The sequence below is a fragment of the Miniopterus schreibersii genome (assembly GCF_964146895.1).
Source record: "Miniopterus schreibersii genome assembly, chromosome: 13".
In the NCBI taxonomy this organism is placed as follows: Eukaryota; Metazoa; Chordata; class Mammalia; order Chiroptera; family Miniopteridae; genus Miniopterus; species Miniopterus schreibersii.
In genome coordinates, this window is record NC_138113.1 from 9701954 (window position 1) to 9729493 (window position 27540).

At 49.2% G+C, this 27540-nt stretch overlaps 3 protein-coding genes across 5 annotated transcripts; 1 reads left to right on the forward strand and 2 right to left on the reverse strand.

Annotated features, from left to right (window-relative positions):
- Window positions 1–324: 324 nt before the first annotated feature.
- FKBP1B (FKBP prolyl isomerase 1B) lies at window positions 325–8515 on the forward strand. Of its 3 annotated transcripts, none has more exons than XM_081156802.1 (4): window positions 325–562; window positions 4783–4830; window positions 6714–6826; window positions 7907–8515. In XM_081156802.1, exons 3-4 carry the CDS (start codon window positions 6716–6718, stop codon window positions 8033–8035), a joined length of 240 nt encoding a protein of 79 aa, XP_081012928.1. In that variant the 5' UTR covers window positions 325–562; window positions 4783–4830; window positions 6714–6715; the 3' UTR covers window positions 8036–8515. The 3 variants fall into 3 exon arrangements, with proteins under 3 accessions (XP_081012928.1, XP_081012926.1, XP_081012927.1); XM_081156800.1 differs by lacking the exon at window positions 325–562 and adding an exon at window positions 626–878; XM_081156801.1 differs by lacking the exon at window positions 325–562 and adding an exon at window positions 629–878 and having other exon boundaries at window positions 7862–8515.
- Window positions 8516–10962: 2447 nt separating this feature from the next.
- SF3B6 (splicing factor 3b subunit 6) lies at window positions 10963–19603 on the reverse strand. Its single transcript, XM_081156401.1, has 4 exons — window positions 19294–19603; window positions 16829–16947; window positions 11374–11512; window positions 10963–11228 (listed from the first exon to the last, which is right to left on the reverse strand). Exons 1-4 carry the CDS (start codon window positions 19321–19323, stop codon window positions 11139–11141), a joined length of 378 nt encoding a protein of 125 aa, XP_081012527.1. The 5' UTR covers window positions 19324–19603; the 3' UTR covers window positions 10963–11138.
- Window positions 19604–20171: 568 nt separating this feature from the next.
- TP53I3 (tumor protein p53 inducible protein 3) lies at window positions 20172–27099 on the reverse strand. Its single transcript, XM_081156291.1, has 6 exons — window positions 26682–27099; window positions 25035–25177; window positions 23708–23975; window positions 22310–22522; window positions 21210–21406; window positions 20172–20501 (listed from the first exon to the last, which is right to left on the reverse strand). The coding sequence occupies exons 1-6, from the start codon at window positions 27079–27081 to the stop codon at window positions 20319–20321; spliced, it is 1404 nt and encodes a 467-aa protein (XP_081012417.1). The 5' UTR covers window positions 27082–27099; the 3' UTR covers window positions 20172–20318.
- Window positions 27100–27540: the final 441 nt, after the last annotated feature.

Sequence of the window (27540 nt, forward strand, 5' to 3'; positions counted from 1 at the left end):
TAAGAATTTAGAGAAGAAATCTAAAGACCCATTCATTCACTCTTCGAGCAACCGTTATTTCTTCCAAAAGCCCTTCCAGAGTCCCGGCTCTGTTTTGGGTGGAGGAGGAACCCGAGGCCGAGCGCCATTCCCCGCGGGGCGCGAATCCCCCCGCGCTGTGCGCGTCCCCCGTCCCGGTTCTGGCCCCTGCGGGACCGCGACTCTGTCTTCATTCAGTCGGTTTCCCAGGATGCAGTTCTTTGCCTGGAAAGGTGGGAACCCACGCGTGCGTGGGGCAGAGCCACCTGGAACAGAACGAGGGCTTCGAGGGGGTGGGGAGGGGCCGGCAGTGCGCCTGTCACCCCGCCCCCAGCCTGCCCCGGGGGGGGGGCGCCGCGGGCAGCCGGCGGGGCAGGTGCCGCTCTGAAGCGCCCCAAGGTGCTGAGCCCCGAGTCGGGGCGCGCGTCTGGCTAGAGGGCTGCTTAGCTGCCGGCCTGCGCCTGCCCTGCGGCACCCAGCAGGCTCCCGGAGCAGAGAGCGGCGTGCTGGACGCACGGCGGGAGGCGGACGGACGGACGGACGGGTGAGCGGGCGGGCGGGGAAAGCCGGCCCGCCTCCCCCGCGTCCTCCCGGGCGGGGCGCCGAGGACCGTCGGCCCCGCGGGGCTGGGAGCGGGGGCGCGGGTCGCTCCCCGGCCCCGCCCCGCTCGCCGCCCCTTCCCCGCGGCCCCTCCCCGCGCAGGTCCCGGCTCCCGCGCACCTCCTCCGGCTCTGCGGCGGCGGCGGAGGCGAGTCGCTGCGCCTGCGGGGCCGGGGCCGGGGCCGCAGCCGGGACCCTCGGAGGCGGGGCCAGCGGGACCGCGATGGGCGTGGAGATCGAGACCATCTCCCCGGGAGACGGTACCGGGCGGCGCCGCGGCGGGGAGGGCTCGCGTCCCGGGCGGGCGGGGGTCTGCCCCGCGGTGGCGCGGAGGGCGCCCGGCGCGGGAGGGCCTCGGGCGGCGGCCACCGGGAGCCCCGCCCGCACCGGTGGAGGTTGAGGAGGCGTCCTCGCCATCCCCGCGCCGCCTCGCCGGGGCCGGGGACTGGGGGCCGGGGCCGGAGCCGGGGGCCGGGGGCGGGGGCCGGGGGCGGGGGGCCGGGGGGCCGGGGGGCCGGGGGCCGGGGGCGGGGGCCGGGGGCGGGGGGCCGGGGGGCCGGGGGGCCGGGGGCGGGGGGCCGGGGGCCGGGGGCGGGGGCCGGGGGCGGGGGCGCCTCCGCCCCGCAGGCCGCGCCGGGCCGCTGGTCGTCGCTCCCCCCGATTTCCCGGGGCCGGGTCTCAGCCCCGCTTTCGCTCCCGCCGGGCGGGCTCTGGAAACCGGGGAAGGGACCCGCTCGGGGCCTCTGCCGCCCGGGCGGCCCCCTCCCGACGCGCCCCCGCCCGCCCGCGGCCGGGCGGCCCCCTGCGGCTGGGCGGTGGGGCGCGGCGGGGACCGCGGGCCTGCGGGGGGCTCCCCGCCCGTCAGCCTCACCCCCGCGCTCCGTGCCGTCCGCAAGCCCGGGGCCTTCCGACCGCAGCCTCCAGCGCCCCGCGAGCCCCCCGCGAGCCCCCCGCGAGCCCCCGCGGCCCGTGTCTCCAGCGCGGCCAAGCCTGCGCCTGGCGGTCCCACCGGCGCCTCGTAGCCCCCCAAGTCCGCAGCAGAACTTGCTGCCCCCTGTGCCCGGTGCCCTGCCTCTGGGAGCCGCGCCCCTCGTGCCCCAAGCGGGGCGCCTTAGGCGTCACCCCCGAATGACGGCTCTGCATGTGCAAGGAGCAGCTGGCTCGCTCTCCTTTTTTCATGAGTGTTAAACTGTTATTTTTATGTGACTTATTCTTTTCTTTTAAAAATCACTTATCTTCAAACTTTAAAAATAATATTTTTTCCATGCCTAAGTTGATTCCCTAGTGTTTTTGTTTGTTTAATTTTTTTTTGTTTAAAATATTACAGATGCCCCTTTTTCTCCCCAATGACCCATCCACCCCGTCCCACCCCCTCCCAGCCCCTCTCCCCACCGCTGTCCGTGTCCTTGGGTTGTGCACATATGTCTTATTTCTTAACAAAACCTAAGTCAGACTGGAGCCCCCGTTTCCACAGCATTTGTCAGACAAAATTCACGTCAGACTTTACTGACCACCCCCCCCAAGAAAATTGGGGAGCCCTATGGAAAGGCCGTGGTCCCTGGAAGTCCCAGCTCTACCTGGGGTCCCCGGGCGGGGTACAGCTTCTTTGCCCACACTGGGAACCACGGTGCTGGGTCCTGGGAAGTGTATTCCCCAGGCCTCTCACCTCCAGGAAACCTCCCTTCCCTGCCTCAAAGGAGCCTGGAGTCTTCTCTCCGTATAACTCCCTGTCTGGCCAGTGACAAGGGGCATTTTCTCTGGAGGATTATTATTTTTAGGGAAAGCCCGGAGGAGCTCTGGCCTGCTTTCAGCCCAACTGAAAACCCCGAGTCAAGGAAGCACAAAAGGGGAGGGAAATACACACATTCCTGTCTCAGCCCCTATGCCAGTGCAGAGCTGGGGGTGCCTGTCCTGGTCCAGCCCCACACCCACTTCTGTCGGGTCCCTGTGCTGAGTATCTCAGGCACCATCCCCAGGCCGCCATCATCTCTCGCCTGGATTTCTGCACAGCTTCTAAATTGCTCTTCCAGTCCCACCTCCCTGCCTTCCATCCGGCCTCCCCCCTCACCCCGACTCACTTTCTACACCACAGCCTTTTTGACCATGTCCCGCCCCAGGCATGAAATATTTTAGCAAATCTTCCATCTCCTTCAGGCAGATGGTGAGATAACCTATTCTTTTTTTCTCTCTTTTTTTTTAATCCTCACCTGAGGATATGTTCATTGTTTTTTAGAGAGGGAAAGGGAGAGGGGGGAGAGAGAAACATCAATGGGGGAGAGAAACATTGATCGGCTTCCTCCTGTACGCACCCCGACTGGGGATCAAAACTGAAACCTAGGTATGTGCGCTGACTGGGAATTGAACCCGCAGCCTTTTGGGGCGCAGGATGATGCTCCAACCGACTGAGCCACCCAGCCAGGGCAAGATAACCTATACCTACCTCCCAGCTCTCACTCTCAGTCCCTACCCCCACTACCAACTTTTTCTCCAGTTTTAGTAAGCTGCTTGAAAGTTGTTAAACACGTCACTCAGCAAATGTTGGTCGAATGTGCCCTGTGTTTTGGGCCCTGGGGTTGCAACAGTGAACCAGACAGGATGCCCACTGCGCTTAACTCTAGGCCTTTCAGTGTGCTGTTCACTCTTCCCGGATTATCTCCTTTTCCTTCCTCTGGCAAACTACTCATCCTTTAAGATCCCACTTTAATTATGATCTCCTCTCTGATGCTTTCCCCGACACCCACAGTCAGTTGCTCCCTCTGTGGGTTCCCACAGAGTCCCCTAAGTGTCGGCTCAGTTGTTGGCCCTCCCAGGGCATTGTTATACAGCCTCATGGCTTTAAGTGCCACCCAAATTGATACCTCCAGTGCAGACTCTTCATCTGCCTACTTGCAATATAAACTCAGATGTCTAATGGGCATCTCGAGATTGCCACCCGCACAAATCTGTCCCCTCCAGTCTTCCCCGTCTCCGGAATTCATCCCCCCACCCATCCAGCTGCCCAAACAGAAAACCCAAGCATTGTGCTTGACTTCTCCCTCTCCCTCACCCTAGACCCCATCTCCACTCCATTAGCATACCCTGTCAGCTCCGCTCCCAGAATGTATCTCCAGTCTTTCTGGCTCCCCTCTCTGCTGCCACCACGTTAATTCAAGCCATCATTGATTTCCTGTCTGGATTACTGCAATGGGCGCCGGACCGTCTATCCTACACACAGCAGCCAGAGTGATCTTATAAAATCTTAATTCGGATTATGTCATTCTTGCTTAAAACCCTCCAGTGGCTTCCTGCTGCACTTAGAATTAAATACAGCTCTGCAAGGCCTGGCATGGTCCGGCTCCTTCCCACTCATCTCTTCCTCCCGCCCTTCTTTCCAGTCTCCTGGCCTCCTTCCTGTTCTGCCAATGCACTGATCTTTTCCTGCCTCGTGGTTTGTGCACTTGCTGGGATCCCTCTTCCTTCAGTGTTTTTCCAACATTTGCTCATCTCTCGAGTCTCAGCTCTGAGAGGCCACCCTGGACCACCTTTTCTAAAATGGCCTGCCCACTGTCTCTCTCTTTAATTCATCTTTAGGGAACTTATCACAACCTACAATTATCTTGTTTATTTGAGGGTTGTTAATGTCCTTCCATTAGGATGTAAATTCCAGAAGAGTGAGGAGCTTGCCTATGTGGTTCATGGCTGTGTCCTCAAAATCAGGCCCAGGCTTCACATGTAGCGGGTGTTCAGTAAATGTTTGCAAATGATTGTATTTATGCATCTTTGATGACAGTCATTGCCCTGCCTCAGAATCTACTTATTTATGTGTCTGTTTCCCTAACTTCATCATGAGTTCATACATTGCTCTGTGTTTCTGGAATCTAGTCCAGGCCTGGCACATAGTAGGCTGTTAGTGAATGCTTGTGGAATAGATGAGGGAAAGTAAAAGGTGCAATCAAAGAAAGGAAAGAACCGGGAGGGAGTGGAGTTGAGGAACCCAAGGAAATGAAGTTCCAATCAAGGCCAGAGAGGTGAAGCGACTAAGCTGGCTTATACAAGGCACAGAGCCAGAACCAGAGCCATGGGCATCTTCCTGCTATAGAGGGAATGTGGGCCAGTCACACCTGATGTCCCAGGTGACTTTTTCTAATATCTTATTTGTTCATCTTCCCTCATGTCTTCTTGCAGGAAGGACATTCCCCAAGAAGGGCCAGACGTGTGTGGTGCACTACACAGGTAGGCCTTGCTCCCCAAGCCCTCATCAGACCTGCCCCTCCCAAGGTAGGTCTCTCCTCTGATTCTTCTCTACAGAGACATCTGCTCCCCTGGGTCAGGCCCAAAGCCCAAGGCAACCAAGTGTCCCTCTGACCAGCTATCCCCTCTTCTCCCAGCCAGCCTTGTGGGAATAAGAAAGGGGCCTTGCAAGGCTAACCCCTCCCCACTTACACCAGCAAAGAGTCATCCTTGGTGCTAGCCTCTCATGGAGCCAAGCCCCTCCATTCCTTGCCTCTGTATGGACAGAGTGGAGTCCTGGCCCTCCTGGCTCAGTCTGATACTTGGAAACCCCTTTGCACAGCTCTGAGAGCCCTGACCATCCCTGCAGACTCCATTTTCTTCCTACAATATTATTAGAGAAGAGGGTGGCTTCCTCAGAACTGCCTCTCTTTTTTCAGAAATAGACTATTCACTTCAGCCTACTGTTATTGAGCACCTACTGTGTGCAAGATGCTTTGTTGGGCACTGAGGGCACAAAGGTGAAAAGGGAGAATTCCTACTTTCTTTAAGGCTGTGGGGGGTGGGAGAAGGCAGACAAGTCTTCCAGAGGCTTTGGTGCAATGAGGGGTGGGGTGGCAGCATTGCTGCAGGAGCCAGGGGAGGTGTTGCGTCTCTGCTGACCCCTCTTGGATGATCTGTGTTGAAAGGATAGGTGGGCTGAGGAACATTCTAGATGGAGTTCCTGAGGACTGCTGGCAGGAAGATCACAAGCAGGTGTTTGTTCCAAGGGGGGGGTGAGTGCTCTGCCTTGTGACCCACTTCTCAATGTGGCAAACCTGGTGACAGCCACGTAGCAGACAGCAAGGCCAGTTTCATTCCTGGACGCATTGCGATGGGACCATTTTTAGCAGTTCTCTGGCCCGGTGTGAAGGGTAGGTTAATTCTAGGCAGATGCTGTGGGTATGTTTCTAAACTGCTGTGTTGCTGGTCGCTGATGTCAGTGGCTGGAGCTGTGTTTTATCTCCCGGTGATGTGGCCTAATTACCGTGAGTCTTCTGGGGCCTCTGACCTGTGTAATCGATTTATCTGTTCTACACGTTGCAGACAGATCAGTACTTATCAAGTTACTGAAACCGCAACCTCCTTTTGCAAAGACTTTTCAAAATACATACAGAGAGCAGGCCACGTGCATTAAACTAACATCAGCCAGGAGCAGCTCTGGTTTGGGGAGGGACTGTTTTCAAACACAGCAGGAGAGTATATGGGACTTTTTGGTAAACTTTTTAATTAAATATAAATGCAGTAGAGAACATAAATCTAAGATGTACAGCTCCATGAAAGTTTTCAAAGTGATCACACTTAGGTAACCACCACCCAGATCAACATATGCATTTCCTGCACCCCCAGGAGTCTCCCTCCTGTCTCCTCTCAGTTATCACACCTCCCTGAAGGTAACTAATGTTCTTTTGTTCCCATGAATTGGTTTTGCCTGTTTTTGAATGTCATATAAATGGAATCATAGAATGTGTACTCTTTTTTTTTAATCTTCACCCAAGGATATGTTTGACTTTTTGAGAGCGAGAGAAACATTGATCGGTTTGCCTCCTTGTATACGCACAGATTGGGGATGGAACCTGCAATCTCTGTGTCCGGGACAACGCTCCAACTAACTGAGCCACCTGGCCAGGGCTAGAGTGTGTGCTCTTTTATGTTTAGCTTATTTCACTCGATATTATGTCTGTGAGATTTATCCAGAGTGGTTGTTTTTCATTCTTGTACAGCTCATTATGTGAATGTATTGAGTTATCCTTCCTACAGTTGATGACCATTTTAGCTGCGTTGAACCTGATTTGGGAGTTGACTCATGACCACGGCTCTTTTCTGCCTTATTCTTGCTTTCACAGGAATGCTCCAAAATGGGAAGAAATTTGATTCATCCAGAGACAGAAACAAACCTTTCAAGTTCAGAATTGGCAAACAGGAAGTCATCAAGGGTTTTGAAGAGGGTGCAGCCCAGGTAGGATGAAGATCCTTGTTACGGGGGATTTGAGGAGTCGGGGATCTGGGCTCGACACTCTGCCCCCCCCCCATCACAGGCCACTACTGCTTTGACTCTACTGCCAGGGCATGGCCATACTATCTAGTTTCAGTCCTGGCTTTGTGTCCCCACCTCTTTTGTTGCCAGCACAACTCCTTTGTGTCACTGGGGGATCTTATCTCAAGCTTATCCCCCAGGTTTGTTCAGAACTAGCTGGGAGGCTTGTGAGCTACCAGCTGACCCTGACCGAGGCAGCAGAAGAGTTGAGGTAGGGTAGGCCAAGGTGGGGTTTTTATCCAACTTTTTTTAAGAAACAATTTTAGACTTGCAAAAATATTGCAGAGATAGTAGGGTTCTCATATGTTCTTTACCCAGCTTCCCCAAATGTTAACATTTTACATAACCATAGCACAATGATAAAACCAGGACATTAACATTGATAAAATACTATTAACCAACCCACTTAAAATTTTTGAGTCAGATATTCAAAATTTAAAAATCAGTTTATTTGAGTTTCACCAAGTCCCACTAGTGCCGCCCGGCGCTTCTTGATGACTGCTGCGAGGAGCCTGGTTCGCACTGCTTCCTTGGTCTGAGAAGTCACGATGCTCCGTTACTGGTTCTTTTAGCTCCTCCACTTTGCCGTGGCTCTCATCTCGAGCACTCTAATGAACTCACTGTCACCTACCTGATTGTGTGCATGTATCTGTGCTCTTTAGACACCCTCTTTAGGTTTCTTTGAAAGAGGGTGTGGAACAATTATGAACAAATAGAAGCATTTGGGCCACACACTGAATGACCAGCAGTTTGTTGGGTGAATGAATTTGAGGCTGCTTTGTGGAAGTCACTGTCCCACCGTCAAGTTTCTGCTCTTCTGAGTCAGAATCTGCATGTGCTACAACTCTTAGCACAACTTCAATGTGCCATATATAAAATTCATCTCAGATTTTCAGTTACCGTGAGGACGGTTTGGGAATATGCCATAGTTATCTTACTTTTTTCTTTTAAATCAAGCTGGGTCCTCTTTCTCCTCTCCCCATCTGCCCCCATCCCTGCTAGATGAGCTTGGGGCAGAGGGCGAAGCTGACCTGCACCCCTGATGTGGCGTATGGAGCCACGGGCCACCCCGGTGTCATCCCTCCCAATGCCACCCTCATCTTTGACGTGGAGCTGCTCAACTTAGAGTGAAGGCAGGAAGGAACTTAAGGTGGCTGGAGATGGCTGCTGCTCACCCCCTAGCCTGCTCTGCCACTGGGACGGCTCCTGCTTGGGGCTCTTGATCAGTGCGCTAACCTCACTGCCCCACGACATTTCCCATTCTCTCTGCCTAAGTTGCTCTGTATGTGTTCACATTGTTCATGCACATCTTTGCTTGAGGAAACTTCAGTTGCAGATCGAAACATTTCAGGTTGTGCACTTTGTGTGATGCATGTAGTAGCCATTCCGATCACGGAACACAGATTTCTTGTTTGCACAATCTACACTGCCTTACCTTCACTTAAGCCAGACACACAAGGTGCTCAGACAAGAAATGTACATGGTGTACACAGAGGGACTTGAGCCAGTTACCTTTGCTGTCACTTTCTCTCTTGGAAATTGTTGGCTGCTGACTTACAAACTGTCCTCTTTGGAAATGACATGTAAAATAAAGGCTCTGTGCTTGACAAATTCCTGTGCATCCTTATTGTAGGTAGGAAGTACTTTAAGGACCACATAAGCCAGTCACCCTTGGGAAAAAGAGTGGAAGGGAGCGAGGAGAGTGAGAATAAATACAATACTTAGAGTGCGATAGTGTACATGCTGGGCCTTGTTCGGTGTATTTGCCACTCATCTCGCAGGCTCAGGTCTCCTCTGAATAACGAAAGGAATATATTGTGCTCAGATCCCACAGCCTAGCAATCAAAAGTGGGACTTCAGCACTTTATCACCTTGCCATCTGTGGCTGTTTGGACTTAAAGGGATGAGCTCCCTGCACCCAGATGGAAAAGAACACTGCATCTGAATAAACGAAGGTGTGGTGGGCCTTAGGCCATCCGCTGACTGACACTGAGAAGGACTTTTGAAAAGACTGATTCCAAGCTGGTTTTCACATTAACTGCTTAGTTGCATCTCAGTTTGCTCTAACTTGCATTGGGAATTACTTCAGAAGAATGTATGATTCTGTAGTGTTTCCACATATTCTGCATAATTGATTCAACATTTACTGTAACTCACGGGAACTCCCAGGTAGGTTTTAAATCAGCCCACTTCCTGGTGTGTTCAAAGAAGCCTGGGGCAATGGGGCTCGGGGATTTTTTCTTTTAGCTGGCATGGCTTTTAAACTTAGTGAGGGCTGTTCTGTCAGTGATGACTTGAAATTGTTAAGGCTGAGGAGGGCCTGCTTCCTCTACCCCTTTTGTATGCTCACATGTGTGGACACTGTCCTGTGAAAGCCCCTGAAAGGTGTTAAGCAGGAGAGTGATGCTGAGCCGTCATATGTCATTTTCAAACTTCTGGTCAATACATTCTTGGGTCATACAAAATCTTTCTTAGAAACTTGAAATTTAACCTCAAAGCGTGTAAAGCAGCTCTGGCAGACATGTATGCACATGCATGTTCATGGACACAACCATTCCCTGCACCCTTAAAAGCAGTTTTGAAAAACTGCGTCTTCGATGCCTGGTACAGAGGACCAAGTGTAACTGTATCGTCAGCATCTTAGCACACAGAGACCTGGCACTGAGTAGGTCCTCAATATTTGTCCACTAAATTAAAGTCCTTATATCTTAACTAGGACAGGCCATAACATTGCCAAACAATTAGAGGGCATTTTTAAAACTCTTTAGATCACAAAATTCAGCTAACAGATATATGAATCCAAATGATGGATGGGCCATCATTGTCAACAGGAATTTCCCCTTGTTATTAATTTAAAACAACTATACTATTGGCAAGCCAGTCTGCCACTTAGACACATCACACTATAAGTCAGTCTAATTTGTTTTCCCCTTACAAGACTGCCTTTTAGAAAATTCTTTTTACATTTGTAAATACCTAAAGGCACATCATGTATTATAAGAATTGATGCAGAATTCACAAAAGCATTCATAAGAAAATTACAGCTGTGGCTCCTTTGTCATCTGCCTGCCCTTCTTAGAAATTACTCGTTTACAGAGCTTTCAAAAAGCACTCAGACATAACAAATAAAGAAGACAATTATTTCTTCATTTTCAATAGTAGGCTTTGAGGGGACTGTACAAAAGGATAAAATAGCCTATTTTCTTAAGTGCATTTAAAAGTAGAATAGATGTTCTTTGCCCATTTAAGTGATTCAGTCCTTGTACCCTTCAAGTTGGTTTGGGGTTATAGTTTTATATTTATACAATTAGCCTGTGTTTTTCCATTTGGTCCATGACTAAACTATAAGAAGAAAATTACAGCTATCTCCTCCAAGCTGCCAAGCTATGATGAATGTGGTAATAACTATACTATTTCCATGCCATGGGAGCTCATGATTATAAGAATAAGCATCACGTATTTTTTTATAGATATACTGTGAACAAAGGTCCACAATATACACGGACACTTACTAACTAAACAGAAAGACTACATTTATACAATCTTACACATGAAACAACCAATACTACCCAAGCTGCCTGCTCTCAAATTTCTAACAATGTGCTGTTGTTTGGCCATTTCTAGAATGGGCCTCTGTTTTAAACACAAGGGTATCCACATTGACAAAGGTCTTTTGGTTCACTGTAAAGTATTATTCAAATGTACTGGCATGGTTAATAACTGGTTGATGTTACAGCAACTTTTAATGTAAGCATTTCACTCATTCAACCAACATGAGCTTTGATTTCCCTATCTGCAAAATGGAGATATCTACCTTCACCAATTTATTGGAAGATTTCATTACTAATAGCCATTCAATAAATGACAACCCTCTCACGAGTTCCTGATGGCTAAGCAGTGGGGTGCACACTGGAGGCACTGAGAATACAAAAAGGTCCCTGCTCAAGAAGCTGTTTCTAGGACCACCTACCACCAAAGAATTCTCCAGATGGTTCAACTGCTGTGTTTTTCCCCTTGGTATCAAACAGGAGGGGAAAGTTCAAGAGGAAACACTGACATGTTTTACAAAAGCTAGAAGTTTATTAACAATAAATTCTAACATGTATCAAAGTTTTAAGCAGGGTCATCCTGAACCTCAAACAAGAAACCATAATACTCAGTATTAACTAAAAACTGAAAAGGGGTAGAGTGGTGATTCACAGGGTTTCAGTCCAAAATAAAAACGAAGAAAACATTACTTTGGTGGATCTGTGTTGATGCCATACTTCTCCTTGAGAAGCTTCAACTGTTCTTCCTTCTTCTTTGTGTCCATCTTCTGAAATGCCTGAAAATGTGGTAAGCACCAAAGTTAATGTCAAACGAAGTCCACTAATAACACCAGCCAGAAAAGAACTCAGAGTACCCATCTCCCCTAATGGAGCAGTTCTTATAAGGGCTCCTGACACAAGGAGCACCGTGGCTAAACTTACCCTGTTGGCATTATAGTACAAGACCACGAGGTATCTGTTACAAACATTGAATCCGGACAGGTGATCACACGCGTTCTTGGCATCAAAGATGTCCTCGTAGACTACATAAGCTGTTCCTCTAGTTTCAGGTGTGTTCCCCCTGCAGAGTTGAATCAGACTTAATTAAATACACATTTACCTGAAAACCATTAGAGGAAATAAACATTATGAATAGATAGGTCTGTAATTCTTGAATTGGGTAATTTTGTTTTTAAGTAAAACAGCTATAAGTTAAACTTACTGTTATATCAAGAACACTAATATAGCTACTAAACGAGTAACAGCAAAGAACTAGCTTGAAACTTTGTCACTGTCTTCATGTTCTAGTCTTTCCTACTTCTCATACTAAGAACCAATTTTCAGTCTTACACTGGAAAGTACAGTACTAAGGAGTGATGGCTCCTATTAGCAATGTCTGAATAGAGTTTTTAATAAAAAAAAATTTATTTTAATTTTTACTTGAGAGAGAGGAAGGGAGGAGGGAGACAGAGAGAAACATCCACCTGCTGTTCCACCCATTTATGCATTCACCAGTTGTTTCCTGTATATGCCCTGACCAAGGATAGAACCCGCTACCTTAGCGTATCAGGAAAATGCTCTTACCAACAAAGTTACCTAGCCAAGGCTGAATGGAGTTTTTCTTACTGTGCATTTATGCAACAGAACCAATACTTTATTTACCACACTACCACCTGGAAACTAGCCCTTGTTTCTCAAGATTTGGATTCGCCCACCCTAATTTAATTATAGTTTCAATTCTTAAATATAAAACGACCATCAATGCAAGAAATACATTTCCGGGCATTATTTTACTGAGCTTTATCAAATCCATAACAATAAAACCTATTCTGTGGGGGTGGAAGGGAAGCCCCTACACCAAGATGGCATAATTCTAAATGAGATACAGATAAAACAGCCAACCATTATCCTTTATGACAAGAAAAGGACACCTTCCAATGTAGAGATGAGATATAAGAAACAGCCAACCATCGTCCTTCAGGACCAGAAAAGTGCATCCTCCAATGTAGAGAGTTAATGTCATTTCTTTCACTTTTCTTAGAAAAGTCTTGCCTTTTTAAAATGTAATATAGTGAGCCCCTTACTTTCATACATTCATTTTTAATACAATCTGCACTGTCATGCATTAAAAACCCCCTCTGGCTGGGGAACAGGGCTGGGCCTCTGCAGAGACTGGGATGGAAGCACGCTTGTGGGTGGGGTAACCGGCGAGCCAGAGCAGAATGCTAAGGCAGCTGGAGGTGAAGCTCGACCTTGCTCGTGGACATGGGCTGCTTCTCGCGCAGGCGTTCCTACCACCTCCTCTCATCTCACCACCTGTCGGGAGTAGGTAGGGAAGTGTGAGGAGCAACAAACTGCGGGCAGCAGATGGCCCTGTGCTTGTTAGTGGGGACAGTGGGCAGGGATCTACTCAGCTATGCTCCGGTGTGGTAAAGATGGACCCTTGCCTCCACCTGTGTTCTAGCCACCCAACGCAACTGTGGAATGAAGTTTAAGACTGTGGTCTGCCGCAGTCCCTGCATAGGGTCAAGGAGAGGGAGCGGGCCACGGGAAGGGGAGGCACCTGCCTGGATTTGATCTAGGATGAGATTATAGTCTTGGGCCCCAGTCAGAACCTGCGCTTTCTGTAAAGGGGATGGGATAGGTATAGAGGGCTGGGGTGTTGGAGGATGCCGACATCACTGAATGCTCTCTTTGTCAGGTTGCATGGGCCTGATGAGGGATTTCATAATACTCTTTACTCTCTGGGAAGTCTAACAACTTTTGGACTTTTAATCGTTTTCAAGAATGCATCAAGTATGAAGGCCAGGGACTACACAAAGGATAAAACACTGCTCCAAAGATTTCCCCGAAAAGTCTACCTAATTTTTCCTTTGGAATAAAACATGAAAAACTTAAGATTTCAAGTTCCTCAGGGCAAACATGTGTTTTTTTGTTTTGTTTTTTCATTTTACTCTCATAGTGCTATGTATACCACAGTGCTAATAAGCATTTGAAAGGTAGAGGTCTACTTTCTCTCACATCCTTTCTCCAGGAAGCTGACAAAACAAATAAAAGCAACTCTCTTTCTCCCTCTTACATCTTAGAAAGAACAGGGATGGGCACAAACTGCATTTTATTTTATTTTTTTAATGTTTACTTATTGACTTTAGAGAGAGGAAAGGAGAGAGAAACATCAATTGTTGTTCCACTTATTTATGCATTCATTGGTTGATTCTTGTATGGGCCCTGACTGGCCATCCCTGCAACCTTGGCGTATCGGGAAGATACTCTAACCAACTGGGCTACTCGGCCAAGGCCCTAACTGAATTTTAAAGACTCTCCATCTTAAGTGTCCCAGTCCTATTTATCAACCTATTATCTTGAGAACCACATGGTAATTTTAATTTTTAAAAGCATGTACTTGGTAGCTACTATGTTAGGCACTGAGCCAACATTACTTTCCAGATTGGTGGTAAAAGCTTAGAGCAGGAATGAGAATACCTAATCATGTAACTTAAGCTCTCTGAGCTTCAGTTGCTTCATGTGTCAAATAGTGACACCAGACTCTACCACATCCTCTACCCTACATGTGGTTTTTGTTTTTTTAAAAATATATCTTTATTGATTTTAGAGGGAGGAAAGCAGAGGGAGAGAGAGAGAGATAGAAACATCAATGATGAAAGAGTCACTGATCGAGCCCACAACCCGGGCATGTACCCTGACCGGGAATCGAACCCCGATGATCGCCTGGATCCTAGGTCGACGCTCAACCGCTGAGCCACGCCCGGCCGGGCAACCTGTGGTTTTAATAATCAAAAAAGGTAACAAGAAAGAATGGGATTTAAAAAGTTCAAAGCACCATGCCCGTGTCTGCTACATGCCAGGTAGGGTGACCAATCATCTCAATTTGCCCAAGGCTGTCCAATTTTTAGCACTATAAGTCCACATCCCAGAAAACCTAAGTCCTGGGCATACTGGGAAGGTTGGTCACGCTAGTGCTAGGTGCCAAGTATACCATAAAGCATGAGCACAGCAATGGGACAGAAAAACACCTGTTTCTCAATCTATAATTTAGACCCAAGTTCCTGCACACCAAACTTTTCTCTAACTTTGCTGACATAAGGCGTACATTTTGTAATACCTTCATAAATTAACCACAGCCACACTACCATTTTGTATATTATTCACTTACTTATATACATTGGGTGTTTAACATGTATCGGGAACAAGAGCTGTCAACACAAAGTGAAAAGAATATATGGTACCTGCCCTGGAGGAGCTCGTAGGCTGGCAGGAGATACAAGTGAGTACACAGACAGCAAAAGCATGTGTTAACTAAGGAGAGATGGTCAGAGAAGGTGCAAGGGGAACACAGAGGAGGGTGGCCAATGCACACTGGAAGGAAATACTCAATGACAAAGTGCTGCCACAGGCACATCTAATTTGATCCTCCCTAAAATTCTTTTAAGAGAACAGGTTAGGAAGACTGTATGTCACCGATAAGCTCAGAGGGTTTAAATATTTTGTCCAGTTTCACATGACTAGCAAGTACTCAGTATCTGAACCTAGGTCTTAATCAATCCACTAAACTTATCATGCTACCTCCATGTTAATAACTGAAAGGCACCATCCATCCACATTATTTTACACATGAGAAAACAGAAAGCCAAAAAAGGCAGCCAATCTGTAGTCACATGGGTAGCTACAGGGCCTAAAGTCAGGGGGTCTTCTGCACACCATTCTTTTACATCTAGAACAGAGTTTCCTAACCCAGAGTCCATGTACCCACTGAAGTCAGATGCAAAATGTTGTATGTATTCTTCTGTGGAAAGGGTCCAAAGCTTTTATCAAATATTCAGAAGATTAAGACTTTCTAAAAAGGATAGCTGTTGCCTGGCTGACATGGTTCAGAGGTTGAGCATCGACCTATAATCCAGGAGACAGAAGTTTGATTCCTGGTCAGGGCACATGCCCAGATTGCGGGCTCAATCCCGTGTTGGGGCGTGCAGGAGGCAGCTGATCAATGACTCTCTCATCATTGATGTTTCTATCTCTCTCTCCCTCTCGCTTCTTCTCTCTGAAATCAATAAAGACATATTTTTTAAAAATAAGTAAATAAAATAAAGTAAAAAGGACAGCTGGTCTATAGTACTTCATTTTCATCCCCATTTCAGTATCAGTGATGACATCTTTCTAGTTATTGGTTGACTTTCTGGAAGGACAGTGATCATTTTAAAGGAGAGTCCTCAAGATCTCACAGAGTTCTAAAAGCCAACCAAGGAAGAGCTCTCAGGTCATAAAAGAAAATTCATTAAGAAAGAGATATTCTAGGAGCATCTGAGATCTTGTTTCCAGGCACAATGTCAGTTTGGCTCAAGCTCTAGAAAGATATTTCAACTAAAAATAAAAACCTTAGATCTTTCAGATGGACTCTCAGGTAACCAGCCCATTTATACTAGTTAATGTGACCGTGTGCTGTGTAGTGTAGAAATTTAATTTAGAATCAGAAGATTTTATCACTAAATAGCTGTGTGAAGCTAGAAAGCTACTTTTACTCTCCGGGCCTTGGCAGTCTCACCTGTGAAACAGACACAGTATCACCTCCACACAGAGCTGAATGACAGTGATGCAAATAAAAGTACCTACTACAACAAATGCATTTAGTAGCTGTTCAAGAAATATCACTTTAAGGTATAAAGCCTTCAATTTAAATTTGGAATTAGTTTAGATTAAATTAAAACATGAATTTGTGTTGCAATTATTTTCTCTTATACTTTTTTTTAGTATTGTTTTTCTTTATATGGTAGAATTATAAGTAATATGACTTTACTTCTCTAAAATGAGACTATATTGCTTTGGACAAATCAGAGAATTACTGAGTAAGCAGATTTTTTTTTTTTTAAAGAGCAGATCAGGGGAAGGGTCCCCTATACTTTTAAATCTTCCACAGAAAGCTGTAATTGAAAAAAAAAGAAATTTTCTCAGTTACTTTTATATCCCTTTACTCAGTTTATTTAGAAAGTCTGGAGTCAGCAAAGAGGCCAGTGAAGATTGTTGAGAAAATCAGAGTTAATGCACATAAAACACATAGCATAGTTTTTGACTTTACAAATAGAAGATATGCAATAAATGTTAGTTCCTTCTCTTCCCTTCCAGTCCCCTCAAACATTCATGCTCTCTGTAATTTCACAACTAGTTGGCTCTCATTGAGCTGGATCATGAAGGTCTCAGTAGGTATTTTTCTCTTAAAAAAAAAAAAAAAAAGAAAAAGAAAGAAAAAAGAACAAATCTCCTTTCCCTGACTTCAATCTATTAGCCTCTAGGCTCTCAGGCCCGGCTGTCAGCTATAATTCTAAGATTACAGATTTTGCAACATTTTCCTTAAATGACATTTCAAAAGTCTCAGTCAACTCACACTCTGATTTGACGAATAGGTCCATATTTCCCAAATATATCATACATTTCTTCAGCTGTGATTTTGTAAGGCAAATTTCTTATGTACAAAATCCGATTTACTTCGGGTGGAAGTCGAATCTAAAATGAGAAATATGTATGGTCATTATAATAAGGAGAAAGAGTGATACCTAATAAACAAGTTCTCATAATACAAAATGATAAAAAAGTCAAGGATAAGAATTGTAATCTGATATTACTGAAAATGGCATGTTCTTTGGAAAAGCAACTGGACACTGGTTTTAGGGAAGACTATTAGTCGGAACTAATAAGGGGCTACTACAAGCCCAATACATTATTTATTTATTTATTATTGCCAACACGACTGGTTTCTTTCATTCCTCAGGCGAGCAGTTTGCTTATGTACTACCATCATTACACAACACAAAACAGTCATTTGGCTCCCTTTTCATTCATTCAACAAGTATTTACTGAGCACCTTCCTTACGTGTACAGCACGCTAGGCGGTATTAGGTCACAGAGTGGAGGAAAAAAGACTAGGTTTCTGCATTCCCGAGACTTGTCGCTCTCTACTGCCCTATCTTGCTCTTTGCTTCTTCAGTCAGGCACCTGGGAAGAGGAAGTCTGTCGTTACTGCTTCACATTCTTTACTTCACTGACACTCATCAACCTCCCACACTCTAGCTTCCAATCCAAAACTCTGATCAAAGTGCTTTTACACACGAAGATCTTATACTTGCAGCGTCCAGTTCTCATCATACTTAACTTCTCTGAGCCTCTGACGCCATTGACTATGACTTTCTTGACACTCTTTCCTTGGCTTTCTCCCAACCTTTCTGTCCAGTTAGTTCTTAGTCTTCTCTGCCATTAAAATATGCCTTTCCAAAGTTTTATCTTTAGATTTCTTGTCTTGACTCTTTATGTACCCCACCCCCCAAACTCTACACTCTCTCTTAACCACACACGATTTCCACACTGAGTTGATGACTCTCAAATATGCATCTCTCATCCAGATTCTGTGCTCCTTATCAACATACTCAGTTACATAATGGTTATTTGCTCACTATTTATTAAACTGGCAACTATGTCAGGCATTAGGCTGTGTTGTATAAATGTAAGAATAATACACCTATCCCCTGCCCTCAAACCAGTAGTAGTGACAAATGGTAAACAAATATGTACAATAAAGTTTTAGATTTTAAGATTCAAGGATAAGTTCAAACAGATGATCAACAGTCAATTACAGTATTCTTCTCTAGTAAGTCTGCTTTCTCCTGCTGCAAGACACTACATCCCACTTTCTTTTCTCTCCTCATACCTTACCACCACCACTCCCTCTAATATCTGAGCTGGGCTATATTCTCTTCCCTGACCATACTAGGAGGTGACCTTGGCTCTTGCGTACTGGAAAAAATAGATATGACCAAATGTTAAGTACTTTATATTCGTATTACTAAACCTAGCAATCTACATTCATCCAGACGCATCCACTTTCCCTCTCAGTACTATGCCAACCCCCCCTCTACTCCAAATCACTCCTGAACTAAACCCATCTTTCTCCTACATCGTCAGTTTCTCCCACTTACTGGATCATTCCCATTGGCACACATCTTAAAAAAGAAAAGAGCCAGCTATCATCCAATTTCCCTTCTCCATATCTAAATGAAAACTTGTGGAAAGAACTGTCTCCACTTTCTCAACTTCCACCCTCTTTTCCTCCCACCACAACTAAGTTTTCATCCACAGAAATGAAAATCAAGGTCACCAAAAGTCTCCATCTCACCATGTCCAATTATCTGTCTTCATCTTACTATATTTCTCAGCATCTCAGAGTTGAACACTGTTTTTTGACACTTTTTTTTTTTTTTTTGGTTTCCATAACGCCCCTACCGTAAAAATGTAAGCAGCTTTTGGTTTTATGCACCGCTGTATCTCCAATATCTAGTCTAGTGTCTCGCACGTAGCAGCTGTTCAATATATACAACTGATTGTTTCCCATTTCCCAAGTCTGGCACATCGTACGTGCTCAAAAATATTGCTGAATGAAAACATGAAGGATCCCAAAAGCTCCGTGACGAGAAGACTCCCGGGCTTTAGCTGCCTGTTGACCATCAAGTTATTTATCTGGGACTCATCTGTGCTATTGACCTTTAGGCCGGAAAGATCCTGACGCCAGGTTGCAGGTGCAGGTGAAGCGACAAAGGCTGTAGCGTTAACACTAGCACTGACATTACGATTTAGGATCAGAGACTGAACAAAAACTCTCAAAAGGGGCAGGGGCGCAAATGTGGCTCACGGGTCCTATTTCTAAGCACCAGGCCAGGCTGAAACCCCCTCCGAGATCACAGTAACTTCTGGGCTCCGGGCCCTGGGAGCGGAGGAGGGCCAAGACTGCTCTGCTCCGCGCGCCGAGGAGGCCCAGCGGCGAAGTCCTCCCGCTCCTCGGCAGGGGTCCCCGGTACTCACGTTCGCCCTCTTGGCCGCTTGCATCGCCATCTTGGCGGGCTGATGAGGTTGCCGAAGCAAACGTCAGAACTCTCCTTTACTCCTCCGAGGCCGCTCAGCTCTCAGCTCAACAAGGCGTCAGACGCACGGAATCAACAACCAGGCTCCACCGGAAGCTGTTCAGAACGCGCAGGAAGACCGCCGTCTCACGTGGGGACGTGCTGACGCAGTGTCCCCTGGCCAAAGGACTCCGGAGCAAAACGAGCTCGAGTTAGCTCTGAGGCCGGAAGCTTGAAAGGCTGGCGTCAGAGGCGCAGCCCGGCCTCGGACCGAAAGGGGAGGGGCCTTAGCTTAAGAAGGGGCGGTGTTCCTGTCCGGACGGCCCTGAGCAGAGGAAATAGGAGGGAAGGGGCGGGGCCCGAGGGTGACTGGAGGTGGAGCTACTCTCAGGGGGCGGGGCCTGGGAAGATGGTTAGGGGTGGGGCTACTCTCAGGGGGCGGGGCCTGGGGAAATGTTAGGGTGGGGCTACTCTCGGGGGCGGGGCCTTGAAGATGGTTAGGGGTGGGGCTACCCCGGGGGCGGGGCCTGGAAGAGGGGTTAGGGGAGGGGCTACTCAGGAGAGTTCTGGAAGGGGGCGGGGCCTGATGCGAAGCCCCTGGCTGCTGGGCTCCCGCAGCCCGAGCGGGGGCCGCGCGCGTGCCCCGGGCCCCTGGCAGTGCGGGAATTCGACCCTGCAGGGTGCTGTCTCGGTACCCAGAACCCTGCTGCAGCCCCTGAGGGTGGAGCGTCTGCGGCCCCGCCTCCCCTGTAATCCCGCGGCGACGCCCTTCCCGTCTCCCGCCCCTTCCCCGCCCCGCGGCCTCGGGCCGCGCGCGGGGCCGCGCACAGTGCGCCGGGCGCCTCTGAAGTACACGCTTTATTTCCTTCGACCAGCTTTCCACCGACCGGCTGATGGGCCGGGGGAGCCCAGTGGGTTACAGGCGGGCGTTCGTGGATTTCCCGCGGGTCTGCTCCGGGAAGGGCCGAGGGCCGGTGCCTGCCCCCCTCACTGGGGCACCTCCAGGACGATCTTGCCCGTGTGCTTGTTACTCTCCATGTACTTGTGGGCGTCCTGGATTTCAGCCAAGGGGTAGACTCTGTCCAGAACCGGCTGAAGACGTTGGGGGCCCTCCGAGGAGAAGTGGGGCACAATTTGCTCCGTAAAAGCCTTCACCAGCACCTGCTTGTACTGAGAAGGCAGAGGGGGCCGTCAGCGGGGCCGAGGCCCGCCCGACAGCGTGCGCGCCCCGGCCCTTCCTGAGCGGCCTGCGTGCGCGCCCCCAAACGTGTGTCCCCCGATCCGGGCCGGAGAAAGGCTGAAGCCCGGGGGGAAACCCTGGCGTCACTGACGGCCCGAGGGCTGCTTTTAACACAGGCTTCAGGCAGGAGGCAGCCACAGGCAGCCTTCCACAGGCTCGCTTCAGAGGGACGGTCAGGCTCTGCAGCCCCGCGGGTGGGAACCCCTGCGCTGGGAAACAGTCCTAGAGCCGGCACAAAGGTTTCAAGTTGAAGGTTGAGGCTTACGTACCTAAGAGGCTTTCTCAGCATACCGAGAAGAGTCCTGCCTTTCTAAAGGAATTATTAAATTCCTTGGAATTTATTAAAATTCCAGTCTTGGAATTATTAAAAATATTCCCTAAAATGGCTCATTCTGTTAGAAAGACTCCCCAAGCCTCATGTATGAAGTGTTCGCTACCCTCTTTCCAAGATGTCCAGGCTTCTATGGACCAATTTTAATTAGTTCTGTGAAAGTAGGTTAGCTAACTGTTTATCCACAGAGGGGCAGATTTCTACATGGGCTCCCTAACTTATGATGTAACAAATCTTCCCTTCTTGGGGGTTATGAAAATGAATCACACTTCTCTAGGTAGTAGTTTTCTTTTCTCTCATCACTCACCTTTTTGTCCCTAGATCTCAGCAGACTGGTGACCAGACTTCCTCGTTTAAAAAGAAGCTTTGAAAACAGAGGCCCGCTGACATCAGCTCCTCCCATCAGGCCATAGAGAACCCAGCGACCATCAACAGCCAGGCAGTTGACGTTTTTTTCCCAGTAGGATCCTCCTATGCAGTCTAGAATAAGGCTGACTCCAGCGCCTTCCACATGAAACACAATTTGCGATGCTAGTCAGACACAGAAAGCTTGGTGCAAAATAAGGTTTCAGGGTATATTTGTGGGTATAAACAAACACAGGTGCAAGTGGTAAATCTATAGATTGGAACTAGAAATACTGCTTATAGAAACATTGTTGTAAATGGAGTTTAGGTAGCTGAACTCTACCATACATGTTTGAAATAATTCATCTTTTATGATCTCTAGCCACAGCAAGAGGGAAATGGGACAACACCATGATCTGGTATCTTCCCTGACTCTCCACGTAAATAGAGAACCCACTGGCACCTGGGCATGAGTGCGGCCAGAACAGGGGAGGTCCACTCCAGGCTTCAGGGCAGGCTAGTAGTTCACATCTAAGTTATGAAGCATCTGCACTGGGTTGTTTAAATTATAGCTTTACTAGCTTTGGTGCCATCTCTCCTTTTTGATTTCATGTGGAAAAATGGGAAGGGATGTGTCCAAAATACTCAGATTTGGCTTTGGAATACAGAGGCTCATCCATTTAGGAAGCTACCTCCCCAACCCTACTATGACCATCTCCATACCGGTCTCTGCTCTATGTCTCTCTCCTCTTAACTCTCTGTGTGCTGGCTGGCTGGGAATAAGAGGTCCTGGCTAATTCCAGGCCAACTCTGCGTGATTATCCAGTTTCTAAAACGTGTATGAATCACATCACAAGAATACACATGGAAACTGTCTTCATCCTAAATGCTGCTTGCCTGTCTCCGAAGGTCCAATACCAGAGTGCCAGAACTTGGCCAGGACAGCTGCTGTGCATTTAGCAGAGGCAAGACAGATCTAGAGCACTGGCAACCTTGAGGCTGGTGAGGAATTTATTTAATCATCCCTAAAATTCCTGCTGAGTTGCAGAAGCTGTTGTTTACCTTTGGTGAATTTCATTGTTGCTTCAGAAAAATCCTCTTCTTTGTAATTGAATCCAGCAGCTGCTCCAAGTTTTTCTGCCATTTGAAGCTTGTCCTGGGAGCCAATTGTGACCAGAGGAACAGCTCCAGCATTCCGGGCAAGTTGGATGGCAGCTGTGCCCACCCCGCTTGCTCCTGCATGGATTAGCACAGTGTCTCCGGCCTGAACATTTCCTGTGACAGAAAGTACAGGAACCATTCATTCTCTTTACTTTGCAGTTGCTACACATTCTCCACATAGGCATATTCTACCATGATCACCTGGCCCCGGGGACCACCAAGTGCCAAATTTCTTGCTCTCTTTGCCTCTAGTCAAAGTGGGAAACAACTTTTTGAAAGTTATTAGCAGCCACATCCGTAATCTGTTTCACCTATGAAATAATACCCAAATGCACATCTCCAACCTGTACCTGAATAAGACTAACCACCATTCCCACCGTCACCACCAGAAGCTGGTCCCCTTTCAGTCTGAAACTGGCCTCAGCTGATCTCACTAATCCCGGCACCGCACCCAGGCACCAGGCTCTTCCTTCTAAAACGGAGGTTTCGTTATGTCACTTTCTCAACATAATGTGGCTCTCGACTGGCTTTTTGTATCAAGTCCAGACAGCCTGCCATTCAAGGCCACCACAGTCCAGCCCCAGCCTCATTTTTCACAATGATATTGTCATCCTTCACTTCTGAGTGGAGCAGCCAATCTCACTTTTTTCTCACTAAGAAAGAAAAAAGACGTTCTACCTTAGGCCACTGTGGCTGCCTTCTGTCCATCGCAACTCTACCCACCCTTCAAGTCCTTCTTCCAGAAAGCCTCCTCTGACCACCTGTGCCCACACCAGCTTTTCCCATCTTGAGCTTCTGTTGTAATTAGAGACAGGGCCACCCTCTGAACTGTATGCTGTCTAAGCCGTGTGCGAGCTTTGTTTGCCCAGTTACACTGAGCTCCCTAAGGAGTCTCCTCAGGCTCCCTCACGTGACCGTTTGGCTGGCCTCGGTGGGATTGGGGAGAGTAAGAGTTGCCCGAATGGCCCCTTCTGCTGCACTCGGGCTCCCAGAGAGAAGCTCAGCATGACTGTGAGAAGCTGGGCTGACTGGTGGGCAAACAGTGTGAAGATCCCACGGGCCTTCTATCCAGTCATAACTGATTTTCAGCCTCAGCTATCAAGCCATTGCTAACAGGGTATGAGGACCTGACACTGTTGGTGGTACAGCAGGGTGAGACGCTGGGTTTGGGTGTGGCTAAGTGGCCAGGCCAGGACAAAGCTGCCCTGGAGCATTACTGGGATTTGAGGTGGCTAAGTCAGGAAGGAATCGTGCCACATCATATGAAGTAAGCAAGGCGGGGGGCGGGGAGCTCCTCACCCACGAAATGTAACAGCTGGAAGGCGGTGAGCCAGGCTTCTGGGATGGCTGCAGCTTGGGGCAGGGTCAGTCCTGCTGGGATGGGCATGAGGAGCCCTTCAGGGACAGTGACATATTGAGCTTGACCCCCACCAGGCAGCAGAGCCATGACTGGGTCCCCGATCTTCCAGTGCCCCTGGCAGCCAGGCCCCAGCTCTGCCACGTGTCCAGATGCCTCGACTCCCAAAATGCTGCTGGCTCCTGGAGGTGGGGCATACTGGCCTTGTCTCTGTGGAGAGAGGAATGCACTAAGTGGTGAGCATGATTAGAAATCTGAGTGTCCCCATCCCCAACCCTCTCCCAATAGCCACCCCCCTTTTTGTCTGAGAAAATTCAGGATAAAGTCGGGTTTTTCTAACGCAGGAAAAGAGAGAGGAGAAATAATTTGTTTCATACAAATAAGAGATGGTAGGTCACATAATCAGTGGATGTCATAATTAGTAAGGTCCTTAGCTTTCCCCCTCATCTAGACCCCTTGTTATACAAACAGAGAAACTGAGGCCTGGGCAGGGAAATGCCTTGTCTAATGTCACAAAATAAGTTAGTAGCAGGACTAGGAAAAAACCGTGGACTCCTAAATGATAGTTCTCATAAAGCAACTGCCAGGACCCTCAGAAGCCTCTGGCCAGGGCTGTAGACCAGAGGGACTGAATGAGGAGTGTCCATCAGAACCATCTGCGGAGCTTTTTCAAAGTCCACCTGCCTGGGTCCCAGTCATGTTTATTTTGGAAAAATGCACCAGGTAATTCCCGTGCTTATTTCTCAAATAGCCCAACCAATGCAGCTGGTCCAGTTTAGCTCTTCAAGTAGCAGACAGAAGAAATTTCTGAGTACTGCTCCCTGGCTACTCTGGGACCCTCAGAGTGGAAAGAGTGCAGACTTTGGAGCCACAAAGATCTCAATTTGAATCACAGCTCCCCTAATGTCGTGGTCTTGGATGTATTGCTCAACCTCTTGGACCCTCAGTTTCTTTACCTGTAGAGTACAAATGGTGAACAGAGTTGCGTGTGGAGTAAATGAATAGAGTATGGCCTGACCCTCCCCCCCAACAAATCATAATCCCCTTCTCCTTATCTGGAAGCCCGAGCAGGTTATTGATTAACTCAGGGTGGATTCTGCTTTGCAAATACTGTATCCCCGTATTTTGCGTGCTAGGTAGGGCTCAGAACCCCCAGCATACACTCTGCACACACCTCCTGACGGGTGTTACTGGCAATGCCCTAGGTCATTCCTTATCTGGATGAATGTTTGTTGAAGGCTCTGGAGCCCCGCCCTGACTCCTAAGTACCTGGAGTATGTCGGCCCTGTTCAGGGCGCTGGCCGCCACCTTCAGGAGGACTTCTCCCTCTCCTGGGCTTGGCTTGGCCACCTCCTTCAGGTAGAGGTTTTCTGGTCCTCCCGGCTGGTCAAAGTGCACAGCTAACATGTTTCCTGAGGACACAGAGCAGAGCAGGGCAAGGAGCCTCATGAGGAGGTCTTTGAGGAGTTAGCATAGAAACCTTATTTTCTTTAATCTGGCCTTTTATTTTTATTTGTTAGCTTTCATTCAAACTGGCCTCACCTAGGGCCCTGACTCACCCACCAACCTCTCTTTTGCCGAATCATTAAGCACCCAGGACAATGAGGTTCTGGTCAACAACAACAGTGGTCTTAGGAACAAGGGCCTGGGTTTCTTGACCACTGAGACGGAGTTAAACATAATATCTTGGCCTCAGCTGTGTCCGGACACAGGAAAGTGGATGATCCCACAGAACAAACCCGTGAGAAATTGGATAGAGCAACTCAGGACCAGATGCAATGACCAGTTGCCCCCTACCCTAGCACTGACAAATCAGTGGAGACCAGGACCCAAACTCCTTTGGTCACCATGACTAATGATTTTTCCCTACACAAGGTGGGGCAGAAGTAGGTTTAGGGTGGGGCAACAGCAGGTTGTGAGTAAGTGAAACAGAGTTTATTCTTGTATTATTATTTAATTATTGTATTATTTTCCACACGAACTGTAATCCTACTTTTGCCCCACCCTGTATAACCCACCCCCTAGAAGCCACCGGAGCAGGTCTCTGAGCGTGAGCTCCGGGAGCAGGATGGCCTTACTGGGCGGATGCTGCGCAGCTGGAAAACACTGACTAGCACGAAGCAAGTTCCACTCTCTCTGAGTTGGAATCCCCACCCGGCCCTGGTCACTGGTGGAAACACCCAGAAACCTTATTTTCTTTAATATGCCCTTTTATTTTTTAGCTTTGGCTCAAACTGGCCTCACCTAGAGCCCTGACTCACCGCATCAGGACCAGATGCAATGATCAATTACAGGACAAACCCTTGCAAGATTGGACAGAGCAACGAACTCCATGGCTGACATCAGGACCAGATGCAACGATCAACTAACACCCCCCCCCCCCCCAGCACTGACCAATCAGTAGAGCCCAGGACCCAAACTCCATTGGTCACCAAGACTAATGATTTTCCCCCTTAATAATCCATCCCCTGGAAACCGTGGGAGAGTCGGCGTTGAGCATGAGCTGCCTGTGACTCTGGGCACTGTGCCATCTCCTTAACAAGTCCTTTCTCGGCTGCAGACTCCCGCTGTCTTACTAGGCTTCCAGGCGCACAGGCGAACGGACCCCTCAGGGCGACGGGGGCGCCGCCCGAGCCCACGCTGCAGGGCCCCTGCGGGCCAGCGGCCTCAGCCTGTCCAGGTCCCAGGGACTGCCCCCTCCCTCCCCCTCCTTCCCCTGAGGTCCCAGCCGGTCCAGACGGGCCCACAGCGGACACGGCCCGGACGGGGTGGGTGAGGCGGGATGTGCTCACGCGCGCATGTTGCAGAGCCGGTTAACACTGAAGCGCAAGAGGCACATTCATTCCACTTCCTGCGAGTTGGGCAAACCCGGCCCCTCTCCTGCCCAGGTCGCGGGCGTCCGCGCGAGTCACTCACCCGCGCAGGGCCCTCGGCTGTCGGGCGGCTCGGCGCGGCCCTGCGATCCCCGCGATGCCAGCGGCCCTGCAGCAGCTCCGCGAGCGCGGGGACGGTCGGCGGCGGCCTGTCGGTCTGTCGGTCTGTCGGTCTGTCGGTCTGTCAGCTGGAATCTGGGCAGCTGGGCAGCACACAAGGGGCGGGGCCGAGCAGGACCAACCCTCCCTCCCCGGCGTTTCCCTCTTCCCACTGTAACCAGCGACGCTGCTGACAGCCAGCGCGATTCCCTTCCCTTCGCGCCCCGGGGACCCGTCTCCCGGTCGGCCGGGCAGGAAGCGCAGCTCCCCGGCCTCGCTGCGAGGAGAGAAGCCTCCCTCTCGCGGCCGGGCCCCAGCTCGGCCGGTCGGCGGGGGCCCGGCATCCCGCCCTTCGCGCGGCCCGCGTCGGGGGCGGCGGGGCGGGCGCGCAGGGGGAGGGGGCGCGCGGCCCGGGCCCCCGCCGGCCCGGGTCACCCGCGCTAGTCCCGACCCGCGCAGACCGGCCGCCTCTGGGTTCCCGCCCCGGCATGACGAACGTTTTTGGACTAGATACGTTTTTGCGGTGGGAAACTGCCCTGTGCCCGGTGGGACGTTTAGCAGCGCCCGGTGTCCACCAGCGCCCCCGTCTGGTCGTGGAAGAGAAGGGTCTCCGGGCATCGCCACGTATCCTCGGGGGCAAAATTGCCCCTGGGTCGGAACCGCTGGCCCGTGTGTGTGTGTGTGTGTGTGTGTGTGTGTGTGTGTGTGTGTGATGTGCATTCACAATAGGAGTATTAAACCTGTAAGAACCTAACATATATATATATGTATGTGTGTGTATGTATATATATATAAATATATAA